Source organism: Meriones unguiculatus, chromosome 7 (assembly GCF_030254825.1).
Source record: "Meriones unguiculatus strain TT.TT164.6M chromosome 7, Bangor_MerUng_6.1, whole genome shotgun sequence".
Lineage (NCBI taxonomy): Eukaryota > Metazoa > Chordata > Mammalia > Rodentia > Muridae > Meriones > Meriones unguiculatus.
This window is the reverse complement of record NC_083355.1, coordinates 1,996,501-2,013,283: the sequence shown is the minus strand read 5'-3', so window position 1 is coordinate 2,013,283 and position 16,783 is coordinate 1,996,501. Positions and strand designations below refer to the sequence as shown.

Sequence of the window (16,783 nt, the reverse complement as noted above, 5' to 3'; positions counted from 1 at the left end):
CACTGGCCCTCTTTCCCCCTTTTTAGTCTTCAAGGTGTGACCTTCTCTCTGAGCTGGGATCTGACATGTTTTTGCTCTAGAAGCCAAGTAGTCTAGCTACCCAGCCCTGCGGTCCCTCAGAGGGGGTGTCAGTGCCCAGCTCCCCGCTTGGACTCTTTCCCAGCCCCACCCTGTGGCTCAGGCTACAAGGGAGGCTGGATCCTGGAGCATAGTTGTCAAGGTGGTGAGGACCCCTGTGAGCAGCAGAGGTGGGTGGGCAACCTAAGAGGCAGCTCACAAGTGCCTGCCGAGGCCTGTCTGCCCTGAGGTGGGGGGTGACCAGGATCCTGAAAGACCATCCCCTCTCTCCACAGTCATCGCTCCTCCCAAAATGGTCCTGGATGACCACGCGCTGACTCTCTTTCAGGTACCAGTTGCTTCGTGGGGTGCTGTTGGGGCTGGCTGTGCTGGGAGGGCAGGACGGGCTGCTGGCTGCTGCGGTTGGGCTGGGAAGGAGCACACTGGCAGGCGCTGCGGTGGGTAATAAAGCCTTTCAGAGCCGGTGAATTCAGAGGGAGCAGTGCGCCTCTCAAGTTCTTTTGACAGGGCTTTCCAGCCTCCTCCGCTTCCTGCCTGGCCCCAGGGTGGGGATGGGCCTGCCCAACTAGCTGGCCTGCTGTCCTCAGCTGGGGCCGCCTGGAGGTCCTGGCCTCTGGGCTGCTGGATGACACCAGCTTCGTAGCATCTAGGCGAGGAAGGGGCCTGGCAGCCTTGTCTAGGAGTGGTAGAGCCCCAACAGGCCTGGCATCCTTGGCTGCTTGTTGGCCCTTATCTCTGCCACTTTCTCCTGAGCTAACCTTCCCCCACCCCCTCCCCAGGCCTTGCTGGTGCCTGGTAGGAATGCCATGGTTGGCCCCAGGATTTTCCATGGGGCCTGTGGAGGCTCTGGGAGCTCCAAGGCAGAGAGGCTCCTTGACCCTGCGCCCTGTAAAGCGGGAGAAATGAATGCCTTGTTTTTTAGCCCCCTGGGAGAGCAGCTGGGGCCTCCCTAGCCCCTCTGGCCTAATGGTTTCCTTTTCAAAGTCTTTAGATATTTTAATTAACAACAGAGGTGCCTGAAGGCCTCTACAAAGGTCTGGGTTGGGGGTGACAGGCTCCACTGGCGGCCTGGAGTTGCCACCGTTGGGGTGAGTTGGGCCAGGGAGCAGGCTGGAAGCTACCAGAGACTGTTGAAGGAAACAGTGGAGCCACATGCCCTGGGGAGTAACAGCAGGGAGGTACCCCAGAGCGGGCTGTGACCCTGTGGTTCCCTCCCCGGCTATGAACCTCCAGGCGCCAGCCCTCTCTTTTCATCTCTGCCCCTCCCTACCTCCCTGGCCAGCTTGTTGATAAACATTGGATCTGGAAGATGCTTTGGGATTGAGGGCCCGAGCCCAGTCCCTCCCCAGTTCTGGATTCACATGCCCCCTCCCCAAGCCCAGGGTGCCTCTCATCCGCCTTTGCCTGATTCCTGGTGACACTCTGCCCCTGCTACCAGCAGCCGCCTCCTTTCAGCTCTGTCAGCTCTGTCTGGAGCCACAGGGCCTCCCAAGGGGTGGCATCTCTGCCTGCTGCTGAGGGAAAGAAGCCCGCCCCCTCCGGTAGGCGAGCGGGCAGCAGCCCTGGAAGCTACAGCTTTCCTGTCTGACAGGGCTGGGCTCTGCTGCCCAGGAGCGGTCTGCAGTAGACTTACGGGCTGCCTGTAGGGATGCCGCCGGCACAGGAGAGCAAGGGCTTCCTCAGGGCAGTGGGGGCAGCAAGGACTAAAACCACAGAAAAGTGGGAGCAGACTCCTACTTGCACTATAAACTTTCTGAGCCTGAGCACTCTCCTTGCTTTGCCCCAACCCACCTCCTTGCTCAGTAGTGTTGAGAGATCAGTAGTGTTTTGTTGGTGCCACAGGGAGGGAAGTTGAGCAAAGCGGAGGGGAGGCCTGGGGGTGGGGGGGAAGCCTGGGGACTGTGCACCCATCCCCACCTGTGCTGATGTGATTTCTGAAGCTTGGAGAGAGAGGTCTTGCCTTTCTTGCCCCCTCCTGTATCCTGGGAACTGCTGATCATTTGCCACTGCCATCCCTCCTCCCCCTGAGCTCGAAGTCATCCTGGGGGCCTGAGGGCAGAGAGTAGACTAGAGCCTGGAGTCCTGGCCAGTGCTCAGCTCCAGTGTGGGGCAGGGAGCGAGCAGAGGCTGGAATCTCTGTTGTTTGGGATGGTCTCTGTCCATTTGTCCCTTGTTCTGTTGGGACCCCAAGCAAGCGGGCATGAAGGGCAACAGAAAGGATTCGTTTGAGAGGAGCTGGTCCTAGGGACCTGGCGGATCCCCTTCCCCATATTCTTCTGATTTCCTGCCCCAAGCTGGAGGGTGTCTTATCTTCAGGTTCAGAGAGAGGAAGGAGTGAGAACCATGCCCAAGGTACTCCAGGTATATCCAGCCTGTAAGGGAACCAGTGAGTCCCCCAGCTGGGCTTCCCTGTCTTCTACCACCCAGTGTAGCCCACTCTCCCTTGGAAGGAGACCCTAGCAACAGGCTGTCCCACTGCTCCCTGCCCTGCCGTGAACAAGCCTGATTCTGACAGAAGCTGGTGTTTGCTTGGAGCAGGCAGGCAGCTCCAGAACACAGGGCAGCCTCAGCCTTGTATGGGAGAAAGGGTGGCAGCCTTACTCTGGGATATGTTCCTGTGGTCCTGCAGAGGGCAGACGCTCATCCTGTCCAGGACACCCAGCTGCAGGGCCAGTCTACAAATGCAGAGCGAATAATGGGATTCAGGAGGCATTTTTGAGTCTGTATTAAGACTCAGCCTAAACTGATTAGCCTTGATATCAGCAAATCCTCTCCCGGCACCCTTCCCCAATCTGGAGCTGGGTATAGGCATGTGGGGACAGAGCTCACTGCTGGCCTTCCCTCTCATGCTGCTCTGGGTTCTACTGGCCCTCTCTGGGCTTCCCAGGCTCTGTGGGTGAGGGTCCAGCCTTGGAGCTGCCACACGGCAACTCCTCCTCAGTCACTTCCCAAGGGAGGCCTCTTGACTGGTGGTGGTAGAAAACAGACAAGATTTTGTGTGTGTGCCAGCCCGGCTCCCAGAACCTGCCTGTGAACCCCACCAAGTTGCTGTCAGTGAGAAGGTGGCCATGGCCACTGCGAGGCTATCTTGGTGGGAGGCAGGCCAGCCATTCTGGGATAAGGAGGGCTCTAGAGTGTCCTCTCCATGCCCCTGCGTGGATCTGGCTTCCTTCTGGCGCCTTCCCAGGGGCTAGGGCAGCCCCCCGCCCACCCCACAGGCCTCTTCTCGTGCTGCTTTGATCGCAGACCTCACAATTGCGTTTCAAAGTCTTCACCGCCCTTGTTTGTCCCTCTGCTGCCGGCTGGAGCTGAGGTTCAGTGTTCCTAGGCCCGGCCTTTGAAGCTTGCTCTTATTAATCTTTTAACATCCCCCAGCCCCACCCACCCCGCCCACCCCTCCAGCCTGTGGCACTCACTGGAGCCTGGAGCCGAGCGGAAAGAATGCCCTCAGCCTGCAGCTGCAGCCCCTTCCCAGTCCTGCCAGACTCAGGGCTGCCCTCAGCCTTTGGCCACGTCAGCCAGCCCAGCCCTAGCCCCCACCTCCCTTGGGCACAGAGGCTGGAAAAAAAACAAAACAAAAACAACAAAAAAAAACATTCTAATGTGTGATACTAGAGCCTCTCGAACCTCTCTGGCCCGGGCTGCACAATCACCCTGTTGAGGAGGCCTCAGTGCCTGTGTCCAGTGGTGTCAGAGAGCTCTCACTCCATACCTGTGCCCAAGAAAGTAGGGCCAGTTGCTGCACAAACAAAAACAAACAAACAAAAACCATCCCCTCTGCCCACTCTGATAGCACCAGTCAGGCGCCCGCTTCTTATTTGTGTGGATGTTGTCGCCCTCAGGTCCCACTGCCCAGCTGTAGCACCAGTGAATTGGTACTGGTGTGCTTTTGGATAGGTGTGGTGTAGGAGCCTTTGATCCCAGGCATTCCTTTGGGTTTTCAGAGCACTACCTTTGTTTGGGTGGGACAGGAGGAGTTTGGGCTGGTCCTGGCTCTAGCTTCCTTCTTAGTCCAGAGGTGACAGCCTGCCTGGGCTGGTGTGTCTCGGAAGCCTCTAGCACATGGCTTCTCTCACACAGCTTGATTCTGGGAGCCAGCCTGCTGCCTCTTGCCTGGGCCTGTTCTAGGGTACTCCTTCCTGTCTCCCAGTGGCTCTGGGTACATTCCTTACCACAGAGACACACCTACCCGCAGCAGCCCCTCACTCTTCTTTTTTTTTTTTTTAACATAAACGGGGGGAAGGGTGGTATGACAATGGGGCAGCCACACAGATTTCTTTCTCCCACTTATGTTCCTAGACAGTGTCAGGCTGGGAAACCCAGACCACCCCGTCCCCCACCCCAGCTCAACCCTGTGTTTTCTCTGACCCCCTGGGCAAGATGTCCCCAAGTCATAAACTCAGGTGACATCAAAAATTTCCTGGTGCTGCAGCTGGGCAGTGGGATGTGAGGAACAACATAATTCTCACCAGTGAGAAGTGGGGCTCCTAACTGGTGCTTAGCCACCCTGTGGTCTGTGATGGGTAGAGGGCCACAGGAAGGGGCGGAGTCTGCTTTGGGAAACCTGAACCTGATAAGCACTGTCTGCCTGGCCGCCTGAGCCCTCCCTGCTCCCTGCCTTTCCTGTAGGCAAACCTCTTCCCTGCTGCCCTTGTGCACTTTGGAGCTGAAGAACCCACGGGTGAGTGAGGCTTCATTTCTGACCCCTGCCAGCAGGGCCCACCCTGAACCCCAGTTTACCTGATGCCCAAAGCAAGATGCCTTAGAAGGCTTTCACTCTGTGACGGTCCTCACGTGGGCCTGGGGGTGCAGCCCAGCACCCACCTCCCTGCTGGCAGTGTGTGGGTGGAAGGGCGGGTTTCACCCGTGGCTGAGGGCAGGCTCTGGCCTTGAAGGTCTCTACCTGGAGCCTGCACTGCTAGAGCACACCGTCTCCCCATCTGTGGCTGATGTGCTGGTGGCCAGGTAAGTTCCTGAGGGGTTGGGAGCCCTCCAAGGCTGTGCCCACCACCTAACCTTGGCTCCTCACCCCTAGGTGTATGTCCCGGGCTGCCAGGTCCCCATCCCCGCTGCCAGCCCCTGACCCTGAGTCCCTGGAGTCTGAGCCAGTCACAGAGGAGGAGGCACCGAGGCCCCCAGAGCCCATCCAAGGGACAGCCCAGCCTGTGAGGAGAAGCCTGGGCAAGGTGCCCAAGTGGCTGAAGCTGCCAGGTGCTGCTGCCGTGGACTAGCCGGGGTGGGGCAGGGTGGCTGGGCAGGAACCTGGGGGCGCGTGGTCATCCTGGTGTTTGCATCACAGCTGGCAAGAGGTGAGAGCTACCAGGCTGGAGTTGCCCACCACAGCCACCGGACCCCACCCACCCCGAGCAGGAATAAAGACTCGCGCTTCTCTCAAGGCCCCGGTTCTCTTCTCTGCACAAAAGGCCCTAGGCTTCCCTCTAGCTCTCACCCACTGCCACGCAAAGGGAGTTTGGCTGGACCACAGGGTGTTCCTGAAGGGCCTGGAAGGGCCAGGAGCCTGGGCAGCCAGCTTCCTCTTCATTTCTAGCTGACCTGTTGAGCCCCTTTACAGACTGGACAGATATGAAGGAGGAAGCCTCCTTGGCAAATTACCTACAACCTGGGGCCATAGCAAGCTTCTAGCATACAGCCAGAGAGGAGGAACCAGGCACCTAACCACAAAGCTACCTTTGGCTGTGTGTGGCCTGGGGTGTTCTGCTAGCCCTCTTAGCACACCTTCATGGGACTGCACAGCCAGTTCTGCCACGTAAGCTGCTTGAAGCCCCGTGTCCCACCAGCCAGCACTTCCTGAAGCTCTCCCACCTCCCACTCACTCTCCAGTGCTTGGGAGCCACAGACCCACAGCATTTGGGGGGTAGGACTTCCAGCCCCTCAGGGCAGCTCAGTCCAGCCTGGGCTTTGCAGCCAGAGCTTGCCCTCAAAGTCTGCTCTAGGCTGTGAAAGTAGCAGCTGTCTCTTCACATTATCTATGCCTTCCCCACCTGACCTCCCACCCCACCTCTACCACTGTGCTGACACTCATGGTCCTTGCCTCTGGGCCCTGTCACGGGGTAACTGCGTCTCCTGACTCCTATTTGCACGCTATTTGCACACCGCACTCTGTCAGAGAGGAACTTCTCAAGCTCCAGTAAGGGCCCTGAGACCTACAGGGGTACCTGTAGGCCAGTTTCTGGAGAAACTGAGGGCTCATCAGAGGGCTCAAGCCTGGACAGGAAGGCCTCACAATTCCCTGTCTGAGGGCGCAGCCTGCAGCTGGGCAGGGCAGGGGTACAGGAGCACCTTTCTCCAGGCCTCTTCCCCGGGTGCCCTGGCTCTGCCTCCACCGGTGGTCGGCGCCGTGCAGACATTCTTGCGCCCACTGCCTACTCCTGGCAGGAGGAACATTTCCCAAGTGAACCAGCCACACGTGTGAGGGCCCCAGCTCTACCGCAGCATGCGCACACATGCTGTTTGTTATCCTGTCCCCCCTGAGCTGTGCACTCGCCCCACTGAGATGGATGCAAGGGAGCAGGGTGCTTTGAAGCAACTAGACTTGGGGTGATTAATGGCAGCAAGGCCAAGCCTCAGAGAGATGGTGTTGATTTATTGATGTTGCTTTGTAAGAACAAATTTACAGCTCAGGGAGGCACCCTGGGGGTGGGGGTCAGCAGCTTTGATGCAGGGTGGCAAAAAGCAGCACCGCCAGCAGCTGCTTTGTCTCCAGTGCTAGGCTGGAGGCAGGTGGCCGCCGCTGGAGGAAGGCTGGTTCACCTTTCCCGGCACCTGTCTCACAAGGACCCCCAGAGGCAAGAGCTAGCAAGGGTGCTGCTGCTAGGATCTTCCCGGCCTCTGGAAGCTGGAGAGCTGAGGGTGTTGATGTCGGTGCACATTCACTGTAGACTTTGCAGGCCACAGGAGGGGAGCTCTAAAAGTCCAGGAGCTGTGGAGGAGAAATGTGCTCTGAGTGACACCAGCGCCATTATGGAGAGCTGCAGGCTGCCCGCCTGCACCCCACATACCAGCTGAGGAAGCACCTTCTCCAGCTGGTCCACATCCACAACACCAAGGCCCTCTGCCTGGGCCTGCGAGACCCCACGAGCAGCAGCTTCTGTGAAACACTGTGACGTGAGCTGGGGGAAGTGGGGCTCCCCCACACCTACTCTCAGCCCTCGGAGGGGGCCTGGACGGCTCATACTAAGTTTTTCAGACCAGGACTTAGGGTTGGCGGTAGCTGACCTTAGTTTATCTTAGTTTATCTACTGAAAAGGAAAAGGAATGCTTCTGGTGCTGTGGGGCCTTCGGCTTACCTACTACAAAGATCCTCAGGAACTCCGCCATGAGCTGCAGTGCGTCCCCACTGACTGGAGGGAAGGGGTGGGTTACAGGACGGCCTCCCTTCCCTTCCCATGCCCCACACTCTTTCCCACCCCACTGGTGGCCCAAACCTTTTGTCTTGCAATCCCTGAAGTGCAGATAGAGTAGTTTGCTCACCAGCTCCTGGAGGGAGAAGGAGTCAGCGCCGTTCCCCACAAGCTGGCCCCCACCCCCACCCCCGTACCAGTTTTGTACGGAGAACGACTGAGCCGTCCAGCCTCAAACAGTGCCATCCTGGGACCTCTTCCTGTGTTGAGGGGATGTAGCCAGCTGTGCTTTGAGGGGAGAGGTAATAAGGGTTCTCAAGGCAGGCTTGAGGCTGGGTGTGGTGGCACCTTTAATCCCAGCACTCAAGAGGCAGAGGCAGGAGGATCTCCATGAATTGGAGGCAAACCTAGTCTACAAAGCCAGTCCTGGACAGCCAGGGCCCTATTAAACATAAACCCAGTCTCGAAGAACCAAAAGAGGAGGAGGAAGAGGAGGAGGAGAAAAGGCTTGAGATACTTTCCTGTAAGGACAAAGGAACACAGAGAGACAGGAGAAGGTCCCGGTAATATCCTGAGCTGAGGGGCAGTGCTGGGCCTTGACTGCCAGGAGAGACTACTCTGTCAGGTCCAGGGGGTGGACGCACATGCTCGTAAAGTGGGCGGTGGCAGCCTTGAGGAATGCGGATCCTGTTGGCAGTCTTGGCCTGTATCTACCGCCCCCGTCCCCAATCAGCATGGTGAAGCTGGGCTGTGGCTGGGTGGGTGGACGTACACCCAAGAACCCTTGAGCTTTCTTTGGCAAGAAGCTGGAAGCCATTTCTAGTTGTGAATGGAGACAGCACTAATTTTGGGAAGATACTTGCAGACTAGGTCTGGAGAGGCCTAGCTGTAATGATGGGTTGTGGTGTCATCGGACTGGCCAGGCTTCAGGAATGGCTTGAGACCCTGAAAGGTTGGTGGCGGTGTGGGAGATGGGGCTGGGAGTGAGAATCCAGAGGCCTAGGAATTCGGTGAGGACAGCAGTGAGGACACAAGGAGCCATGAGTATCTGTGCGGTTTGTGAAGCCGTGAGGCCACTCAAGTTTGCCAGAGCAGAACAGAAAATGGCTGGGAAAAGGCAAAAGGTCGGCAGCAGCAGGCACCCGCGACCCTAGAAGTGACGCGGGTGGAAGTGAATGCTGTGAGTCTGAGGCACAGGTGAACTTGTCAGTTGGGCCGGGAGGGTCCATGAAAAAGTACGAGAGCAGCGCCACCTGCTGGTCTTTTGCTCTGCACGCTACCACAGAGGCACCGCCAAGGCTGGTCGGTTCCAGCTGCCCCGGCACCCGCAGCCGACCCGACCGCTGGCCTCGCGAAGGCCGCGTCGGAGAGCCCGCTAAAGCGCAGGACTGCGCTACGGCCGCGCGGGCCGCCTCATGAGTGGGCGGATGTGACTGGAGGGTAGGAGAGAGAAAACCCGCGGCACGTCAAGCCGTTCCACGTCCAGAAAGGCCACGCCAGGGATACAGGTCCCTCTCTCCATCGTCCAATGAGCGACCACACCTCGATTCTGGCAAAGCCCCCCGGACTCTATCCAAGTACCAGGCGGAGGGTGGGCCCGAACTCCGCACTGGGCGAGCACTGGCCTGAGAAGAGCGACCCTCAGCCGCAGCACATCACGGAACGGAACGCCTCGGCTTCGGCTTCCCCCTCCTCGCAAACCTGCCTGTCGCTGAGAAATGACCCTGCCCACACGGAGGGGCTCGCGTCAGCGCGCCTCCTGGGAAGACCCCTCGTGTCCGCGCTGGCTCTGCCCACGTCCGCCCCGGACCCCCAGCAAAGACTCCCAGCAAAGACACAGCAGCACAACGACGGGGCTGATTTCGAGCACTCACAAGCGTCACGCGGGGGAACCGCAACGCCAGAGCGAGCCCGCCAAAACTCGAGGAGCTCACCTTCCGGAAGCCGCTGGTTTCCTCCATGGCCACTGTCTCTGCGCGCGCTCTCCGGAACCCTCCCACATCCCAACCAATGAGCGAGAAGCGCGTCCCTGAAGTCCCGCCTCCAGCCCCGGCAGCCAATTATCCAAGCATACCCCGGCTTCCCTGCGTTCTCAACCAATAAATCGGAGGGCGCTGCTCTGGTTCCCGGGGCTTGAGTCCCAGAGCAAGCCCGCCTTTCGCTTTCATTGGTCTACAGATAGCGCCTCTTCCGCAATGCCTCTTGGGAGTTGTAGTTTCTATCCTTCCCGGAGCGCCACATTCTTCCTGGATACTGAGGCGCGCGGGACCGCGTCCTGAACACAGCACCAGAGACCCGAAGCCACGTCGCGAGGGCGGGCTGGGGGCCGCAGGGCCGGACCAGGGTACGTGCAACGCGCCCATCTGCTCTCCCTGGCTAATGCTCTGCGCTCCATCTCTCCCTATGACCGAACCCCTTCCTCAAGCGGTTCCGACCTCCTTTCTATTCCACATTTCTAGGCCCTGCCTTATAGGGCCAGCTCAACTCACCCTGGTGGGCAGCCCCTATGGAAGAGGGCGCCCAGCCATCGGCCTAGCAAGCTTATGTGCAGCCTGTCTCTAGGGGGATGCCTGCGAGGCCCTGTCAGCATTCGGGGACATGGAGGAGTTCCGGCGTTCTTACAGCCGCCTGTGCAAGGAGAGTGGGGCGGAGCCCCAGGAGGCTGTTCTGCAACTACTGCACCAGCTTCCGCGGGGCCAGCTGGACCTGGCTACCCAGAGCCTGACGGTGGATACCTGCAGGGCCCTTGGGAAGCTGCTGCTTAACGAGAAGCTGTTGAAGGAGCTTGTCCTCAGCGACTGCATGCTGAGTGAGGAAGGTGAGGCCCATGGTCTCGCAACAGCACTTGAAACTTGGGGGGGGGGGGGCGAGCCCTTTGCCTCCGGGCTGGCCTCCGGGCTGGCGCTCTGGTTTGGTTTGGCCTGGGCAACTGTAATGTAAGCAGGAAAGTCTTTGTGTGGTCCCCCTTTGCGGTCCTCTTTCTGCACCTTAGCATTCTTTCCCAAAGCCTGGCAGTACAGGTCAATGTCACTGTAATAGAAAAGCCGTAATGTTCCCCATGCTAGCTTGAGAAAGGTCAGGCCTGGCAAGCTCAGGTCTTTATAACATGACTTTACAGCAACTCAAAACAATGGTACCCCTAGAACAGATAGTCCCATGACAGCCTTCCAACCACCTTTCCGCAGGGTCCACACTGCTGTTTCAAGGGCTGTGTGCCAACACCACTGTACAGCGTCTGGATCTAAAGGTGAGCACAGGCTTGTGCCCTGGGCAACGGAGAGAGAGAAATCCAGGGAGCCGGGGTCCCGACAGTTGCCAGTTCCCAAGAGTGTCTAAGAGTACCGAGTGCCCAAGCTCTTAGAGCTGCTCTCCGTGGTCCCGTGGGTTTGGGGAGCGTTTAGAAGGCAGAGTGTCGGTTCAGGCGTGTGCCATATACCCTGATCTCAACAGCATTCACAAAAACTCCAAGGGACTGAGCATTAGGATACTGCTAAAGTCAGGAAAATTAGGATCTGGCAGCCACGAGCTGCCCAGAGCTACCTCCTGGCCTTTCCCACTGCCTGAGACTGTGGGCCACAGATGTGGTGTTTGGAGCCAGGGTAACAAGAATGACTGGCCAAGATGCCCCTTCTCTAGGGCAACAACCTTCGAGCCACAGGAGCCGAGGCTCTGGGAAAGCTCCTGCGACAGAACAAGTGCATTCAGAGGTAGGATGCGACCAGGCCTCCCGCCCCTCACAGCTTCCTGTCTGTGTGGCATGGGCCTGCAGCCAGCTCACTTCCTACCTATATGTCCTGCACCTACCCATGGGGAATAGGCTATTAACCCTTGCCTTCCACACGCCCTGGACTCCACGGAGAAGTGTTGTGCTGAGCCGAGGCCCTGTGTCCACCCTCCCTGCAGCCTCACCCTTGAGTGGAACAGCCTCGGCGTGTGGGAGGAGGCCTTTGCCTCCTTCTGTGGGGGGCTGGCAGCCAACGCCAGCCTGCGGCAACTGGACCTCCGAAACAACCAGATCAGTCACAAGGGAGCAGAGGAGCTGGCCCTGGCCCTGAAGGGCAACAGTGCCCTCCAGCATCTGGGTAAGGTCCCCTGAACCCTGCTGTGCCCTGTGAGACCTGGGTCCATTGTGCTGTATTGAGTGTGCCTTGGTCCTCTGCTGCTGCATGGGTTGCCTAGGCTCCTGAGCATATTAGCAGTCAAAGGCAATAAAGCACCGAAGAAAGTGTCCTAGGCTGAGCCAGCATTTCCCACCCAGCTGAGTGACAGCGTGCTTCTTTCCAGACCTGCGCTGGAATAACATCGGCCTCCTGGGAGGTCGAGCCCTGGTGAACTGTCTCCCCAGCAACAGAACCCTGTGGAGGCTGGACCTGGCTGGGAACAACATCCCAGGCGACATCCTGAGAGCTGTGGGTATGGGCGCTCAGGGCTGCTAGCTTCTTACAGGTTGGAGCAAAGCATGAAGGCCTTTAACAGAAGCCCGTCCTCCACAGAAGGGTGTGAATCGGGGCTTAAGACGTAGATACAAGTAGCTGGCCTAGGTCATGGGGGAAGCAACTGAAGACAGGCATTTCCCAAATCTTCACTTATATCAGCCCTGTGTAGTCAGGGGGTACTGAGTTCACAGGTGAGGACCAATGTGGCTTGAAGCCTTTACTCTGACAGCCATCAGGTATCCAGAACCTCCGCTGGGGAGACTTCTTGGTATTTTCTCCAGCTACCATGAGTGTGTGCCTGTGTGTGTATAGAGTGGGCGTGGGTGGGGTTGCCAGGCCTGTGCTCATTTATGCCAGAGCTCACTCTCACCTCTGCCTGTGAATCCTAAGTCCTTATAAGTGATTTCATGCCTCAGGCTCAGTAGTTTGTCACATGGCATCACCCACCAAGCCTGATCTTTCAGGACTGGAGACCTGGGACCCAGCCTTTGCCATATTCCCTGCTGGCTGTGCCTGGCCCTTCTGTCATCTCCAGTGTCTTGTTCCCAGCCCTGTATCTGTGTGACTTAGTCCTTACGCTTGTGTGTGTGAACACTTTGGCTGTGTGACCTTCCTGCCTCAGGCACCTGAGTCCCAGACCTCTGGTGGGCAGCATCACAGCAGGCTCGAGGATTGCTTTCAACTGCTGGAGATGTCGGCCTTTCAGAAGATAGCCCAACCTCCTAAAGCTGTATGCCCCCTGACCTTTGTGGGGAGCCAGATGCTAGAGGAAGTGCTCACCCTGTGTGCAGAAGACTCTTCGTCCCAAGACCCTGCATAGCCTAGTCCCGTCCTGCACCAAAGTGCTTCCCCCTCTGCACTGGGTGGGGAACAATTTGTTGTGGAGATGTTGCCCTCCTAGTGTAGGCTCCTGGGTGACCGACTTCCAGACCGAGGCAGCACAGGGCTGGGCTAGCCACTGCCCCTAATTTTAGCCAATGGAGAACATGGCACTTTGTGACAGAGCAAGCCATGGACCACAACCAGGACCGGCTCACTGCCTTTCGGGAGAGCCAAGCCCGCACCAGCACCCTTAGCAAGGAGGTTCAGCACCTCCAGGAGGAGAAGTCCAAGCAGGTGAGCACAGTGCCCTTGCTTCCCAGGGCTGGCTGCCTTCTCCCTTGCTCTTGGACTATAGCCATTCTCCTTTCCTCCAGGCCTTGAGCCAAGGCTAGCCAGGACCAAGGTGGCCTCCTGGCCCCACCTCCTGAGTGCTGAGTTCAGCTCAGGGCTGAGCACAAACAGGAGTCCTGGCCTACAGCCTCCCCCCCCCCCCCCCGTCAGTCCTTCCTCCCGTTGAATGAGACAGCAGGGTCAAGACAACTGAATCCTTTGAGGCCTGGCTGTGTTGACGGGACTCTGTGCTTCTGCCCTGACCAGGGCAGGCTCTGCTTCTAATGGTCTTCTGATTGACTCTGTCCCTAGTTTCTGGATCTGATGGAGACAATTGATAAGCAACGAGACGAGATGGCCAGAAGCAGCCGGTGAGCGAGCCCTTGGGCTGCAGGAAGTGGGTGCAGCTTAGCTGGGGTGCCTGGGTCTCAGTGCAGTGCCTGGCTGGCTTGCGTATGTGCTCTGTCTGTTACAAGGCCAGAGATCAAGGTCATTGCTTCTAAGCAGTTGGGCTGGTGCTTAGTGGCGGATGTGGGGCGCTCAGCTCTGTGCCTGATGCCCAGGGGGTGTGTGGGTGCAGGCTGCCGCCGAGGCTGTGCTCTGGGGCTGCCATGTCCCAGAACCACTCCTCTCCACAGGGCAGCGGCAGCACGAGTCGGGCAGCTTCAGGAAGCCCTGGACGAGAGACAGTCCATCATCAATGCCCTCAAAGCCAAGTAAGGCAGGGGAGAGCAGCCTTCAGACGCCTTAGAGACTTAGAACTATGCCCCCAAGGCAGGGGAGGGGTTTGACTAGAGGCTTGGCGGGAGTGAGAACAGAAGACCTTTGCCAAGCAGGTGACATTCTTGACAGAGCTGGACTGGGATGGTCTTCCTCTTTGTAGGCTGCAGATGACAGAAGCTGCCCTGGCTCTGTCAGAGCAGAAGGCCCAGGACCTGGGGGAGCTGCTGGCCGCGGTGGAACAGGAGCATCACAGCCTGTCCCAGAGACAGGAGAAAGAGCGCAAGCTGGAGCAGCAGGTGGGTGCCAGGCTGGCGGACGAGGTGACGGGCGTGCGTGCAGCAGCCCAGCATCTGCCCCTTCTCACTCAGGAAGCTGCGGATCGGGAGTCGAAGTTCCTCAGGGACCTGTCCACCGCCAGTGAGAAGAATCTGCTGCTTAGAAGCCAGGTAGGAGGGGTGCGGGCTTGGGAGGGTGCAGTCAAAGGAGGAGAGAGCCAGCTACAGTTAGCCACAGAGCCCAAGTGGTGTGGCAGGGCCAGGTGAAGCTTCCTCTAGTGCCGCCTGCTCCCAGGTGGATGAGCTGCAGCGGAAGGTGAAGTCTCAGCAGGAGCAGCTGTTTCTGACCAGGCAGGAGCTGACCAACACATCAGCTGAGTTGAAGATCCGCGCGATTCAGGCTGAGGGTAGGCGTGGGCAGGCTTGGCTGTGAGAGGAAAGGAGCTCCAGGGACAAGGCACCCCGGGGAAGACTCAGCACGCTCTTCCTCCTTGGGCCTTCAGAGCGCTTGGATGTGGAGAAGAGGCGAGCCAAACAGAACATGGAAGACTTGGAAAAGCTCCATGCCAAGGAGGTGCTGCCTCCCCCTTGGTTCTCCTGTCCCCACCTGGGGCCTGCAGACCAGCCCTGAGTGATGCAGTATTCCCAGGGCACGCCCCTGGTCTGTGAGCCCTGACGAGATGATGCCAGAGTTGCAGGCAACGCTACCGTACCCACAGTGCGGGCAGCTGTGGGCTCCCATGCTGTATGTTCCCCTGATCAGAGCCTCTGGCCTGTGCCCACCAGGACCCTCGGGCAGGCCTTCGCCAAGTCATACCTGCTCTCCAGGGTAGGGATTCCATGGGGTGAGGGCTAGCCGGTGTTGACTAGCCCCAACCCCCTCATTTGGACAGGTAGATCACATGACCCGTCACCTGGAGGACAGTGAGAGGGCCATGCAGGAGAGGGTTCAGAGACTAGAGGCCTTGCGGCTGTCCCTGGAGGAGGTGAGAGCACATGGACCCTGAGGACCCCGGACCACCCCCTAGTCTCAGCCTCAGTAGGTCTCATCAGTGTCCCCGGAGGGTCAGAAACTAAGGATGGCCTTCAGGCCTCTTTGGTAGTAACAGTCTTGCTCAGTGATCGAGGGATCACTGTGTGCTTCTGAGGAGACTTGCAGAGAAGTTTCCTGGCTGTGCAGTGACTCGGAAGGAGCCCTGGGTGGGAGGTGGAGGGGTCCAGAGGGTGTGCTAGCAGTAGCCATCTGCCACGCAGGAGCTCAGCCGCACGAAGGCAGCCATGCTCACTGAGCGAGGCCAAGCTGAGGAGGAACTCATTAAAGCCAAGAACCAGGCCCGTCTGGAGGAGGTGAGCTCTGGCCACGGGTACGTAGGGGCAAGCCAGGGCTGCCAGCCTCAAGGCCATGGTGCTTCCCAGACTGCACTGCGTGGGTAAGAGGAAGGCTGCAGGAGGAGAGCTCAGTGGGAGATGCTTCTGGATGCAGGCTTAGCGCCTGCTAACGTGCAGAGGTGGAGGCCAGTCCACCCGCAGAGCGCTCGGATTGGGAGCCCTTCACGTGCAGCAGCCATTCCCTGTCCACAGCAACAGCGCCTTGCTCATCTGGAGGAGAAGATTCGGCTGTTGGCGCAGGCCAGGGATGAGGCTCAGGGGACGTGCGTGCAGCAGAAGCAGATGGTGGCCGAGTCCCAGGCTCGGGCCAGCCAGCTGAACCTGCAAGTGGAGGGGCAGCAGCGGCGCCTGGAGGAGCTGCACCAGGTAGCAGCATGGTTTCAGGGCACAGACTCGGGGTTCGAGCCCAGGCTGTGCTCTCACCCTCCCCACCCCGCCCCAGGAGCTGAGCAACAAGGACCAAGAGAAAGTGGCCGAGGTGGCCAGGGTGAGAGTGGAGCTGCAGGAACAGATGGGCCGCATGCAGGCTGACCTGGTGGCCCAGGAGGTGCTGAGGGAGAAGGTGGCAGCCCTGGAGCGGCAACTGAAGGGTCAGCACATATCCCCTGGGGGCAGCTGCGCGTGGCCCCCGAAGGAGGGGTCTCCCCATAGGAACGCGGCCCTTCCCCCACCGCACTCCCGAGACAGGCTTTCCCTGTGTAGCCTGGCCGATAGCGCGCTCTGCAGACCCGCCTGCCTCTGCCTCCCGAGGGCTGGGATTTCAGGCGCACCACACCCCCTCACCACCCCTCCTTAGTGAGCCTCTCCCCTGCAGTGCTCGGGAGTGAACACCGACAGGCGCTGCTGGACAGAGAGAGCGAAAACGCATCTCTCCGGGAGAAGCTGCGGCTCAAAGAAGCGGAGATCTCCCGCATCCGCGATGAAGAGGCCCAGAGGGCCAGCTTCCTGCAAAGTGCTGTCCTGGCTTACGTGCAGGGGTCCCCTCTGAGAGCCTTGAGTCCCCCTCAATGAAGGGAGGCCCGGAACGCCTAGCGAGGGCAGGGACACGGCATCCCTTCCGCAGGGCCGGCCGCGGTTCCCAGAGCAGCGTCCGCAGGGGCCGCAGTGTGCACCGGCACGCCTGCTCCTCCACGGCGGCTCCCCGCAGCTCACGGTAGTGTAGGCCCGGCGGAAGCGCGCAGGAGCACGCTCGGGCGACCCAGCCCCGGAACCACAAACCAGGGCGGGCAGGGTGGAAATACAGGATTTTGTACTTGGTGCTACGTTCTCGTCCAGTTCCTTTCTCCTGCACCCGCGGCCCCGACCGCGAAACGACTGCTGGGTCACACCGGTTGCTACCCAGCAACTAAGAGGGCCACCCCTGTGTGGA

At 59.2% G+C, this 16,783-nt stretch overlaps 3 protein-coding genes across 14 annotated transcripts in view; 2 read left to right on the top strand and 1 right to left on the bottom strand.

Moving 5' to 3' along the window:
* Aspscr1 (ASPSCR1 tether for SLC2A4, UBX domain containing) overlaps positions 1 to 5,473 on the top strand; it is a 35,196-nt gene extending 29,723 nt beyond the window's left edge. For 4 of the 5 annotated variants that reach the window (XM_021637478.2, XM_021637479.2, XM_060386238.1 and 1 more), the window contains exons 12-16: positions 354 to 406; positions 4,708 to 4,759; positions 4,974 to 5,043; positions 5,114 to 5,289; positions 5,378 to 5,473. In XM_021637478.2, the coding sequence (XP_021493153.1) occupies positions 354 to 406; positions 4,708 to 4,759; positions 4,974 to 5,043; positions 5,114 to 5,289; positions 5,378 to 5,391 (365 nt within the window). In that variant the 3' untranslated portion in view covers positions 5,392 to 5,473. The remainder of the gene's footprint in view (positions 1 to 353; positions 407 to 4,707; positions 4,760 to 4,973; positions 5,044 to 5,113; positions 5,290 to 5,377) is intronic. The other variant, XM_060386237.1, reaches the window with a different exon arrangement.
* A 1,189-nt stretch (positions 5,474 to 6,662) lies between these two features.
* On the bottom strand, positions 6,663 to 9,573 carry Cenpx (centromere protein X). 7 transcript variants are annotated; one of them, XM_060386240.1, is made up of 6 exons: positions 9,374 to 9,482; positions 9,021 to 9,163; positions 7,524 to 7,575; positions 7,386 to 7,435; positions 7,098 to 7,186; positions 6,663 to 7,018 (listed from the first exon to the last, which is right to left on the bottom strand). In XM_060386240.1, the coding sequence occupies exons 1-6, from the start codon at positions 9,439 to 9,441 to the stop codon at positions 7,004 to 7,006; spliced, it is 417 nt and encodes a 138-aa protein (XP_060242223.1). In that variant the 5' UTR covers positions 9,442 to 9,482; the 3' UTR covers positions 6,663 to 7,003. The 7 variants fall into 7 exon arrangements, with proteins under 7 accessions (XP_060242223.1, XP_060242224.1, XP_060242222.1 ...); XM_060386241.1 differs by lacking the exon at positions 7,098 to 7,186 and having other exon boundaries at positions 9,374 to 9,573; XM_060386239.1 differs by lacking the exon at positions 7,098 to 7,186 and having other exon boundaries at positions 7,386 to 7,439; positions 9,374 to 9,456.
* Positions 9,574 to 9,634: 61 nt separating this feature from the next.
* Positions 9,635 to 16,671, top strand: Lrrc45 (leucine rich repeat containing 45). Of its 2 annotated transcripts, none has more exons than XM_021637410.2 (18): positions 9,635 to 9,783; positions 10,002 to 10,257; positions 10,625 to 10,686; positions 11,076 to 11,146; positions 11,343 to 11,521; positions 11,724 to 11,852; positions 12,879 to 12,991; positions 13,340 to 13,398; positions 13,666 to 13,743; positions 13,911 to 14,046; positions 14,119 to 14,196; positions 14,321 to 14,432; positions 14,529 to 14,599; positions 14,919 to 15,011; positions 15,280 to 15,372; positions 15,607 to 15,780; positions 15,857 to 16,004; positions 16,229 to 16,671. In XM_021637410.2, the coding sequence occupies exons 2-18, from the start codon at positions 10,038 to 10,040 to the stop codon at positions 16,423 to 16,425; spliced, it is 2,013 nt and encodes a 670-aa protein (XP_021493085.1). In that variant the 5' UTR covers positions 9,635 to 9,783; positions 10,002 to 10,037; the 3' UTR covers positions 16,426 to 16,671. The 2 variants fall into 2 exon arrangements, with proteins under 2 accessions (XP_021493085.1, XP_021493086.1); XM_021637411.2 differs by having other exon boundaries at positions 9,644 to 9,783; positions 9,991 to 10,257.
* The last annotated feature ends 112 nt before the right edge of the window (positions 16,672 to 16,783 follow it).

Bases quoted from the DNA above. Each gene is read 5' to 3' on its own strand.
- Lrrc45 (XM_021637410.2), top strand. From the start codon at position 10,038: ATGGAGGAGTTCCGGCGTTCTTACAGCCGCCTGTGCAAGGAGAGTGGG. The intron at 10,687-11,075 runs GTGAGCACAGGC...CCCCTTCTCTAG, and splicing joins TACAGCGTCTGGATCTAAAG to GGCAACAACCTTCGAGCCAC. The intron at 15,781-15,856 runs GTAGCAGCATGG...ACCCCGCCCCAG, and splicing joins GCCTGGAGGAGCTGCACCAG to GAGCTGAGCAACAAGGACCA.
- Cenpx (XM_060386239.1), bottom strand. From the start codon at position 9,441: ATGTGGGAGGGTTCCGGAGAGCGCGCGCAGAGACAGTGGCCATGGAGG. The intron at 9,164-9,373 runs GTGAGCTCCTCG...CCGTGTGGGCAG, and splicing joins AAACCAGCGGCTTCCGGAAG to GGTCATTTCTCAGCGACAGG. The intron at 7,440-7,523 runs GTTTGGGCCACC...CCTTCCCTCCAG, and splicing joins CAGGGATTGCAAGACAAAAG to TCAGTGGGGACGCACTGCAG.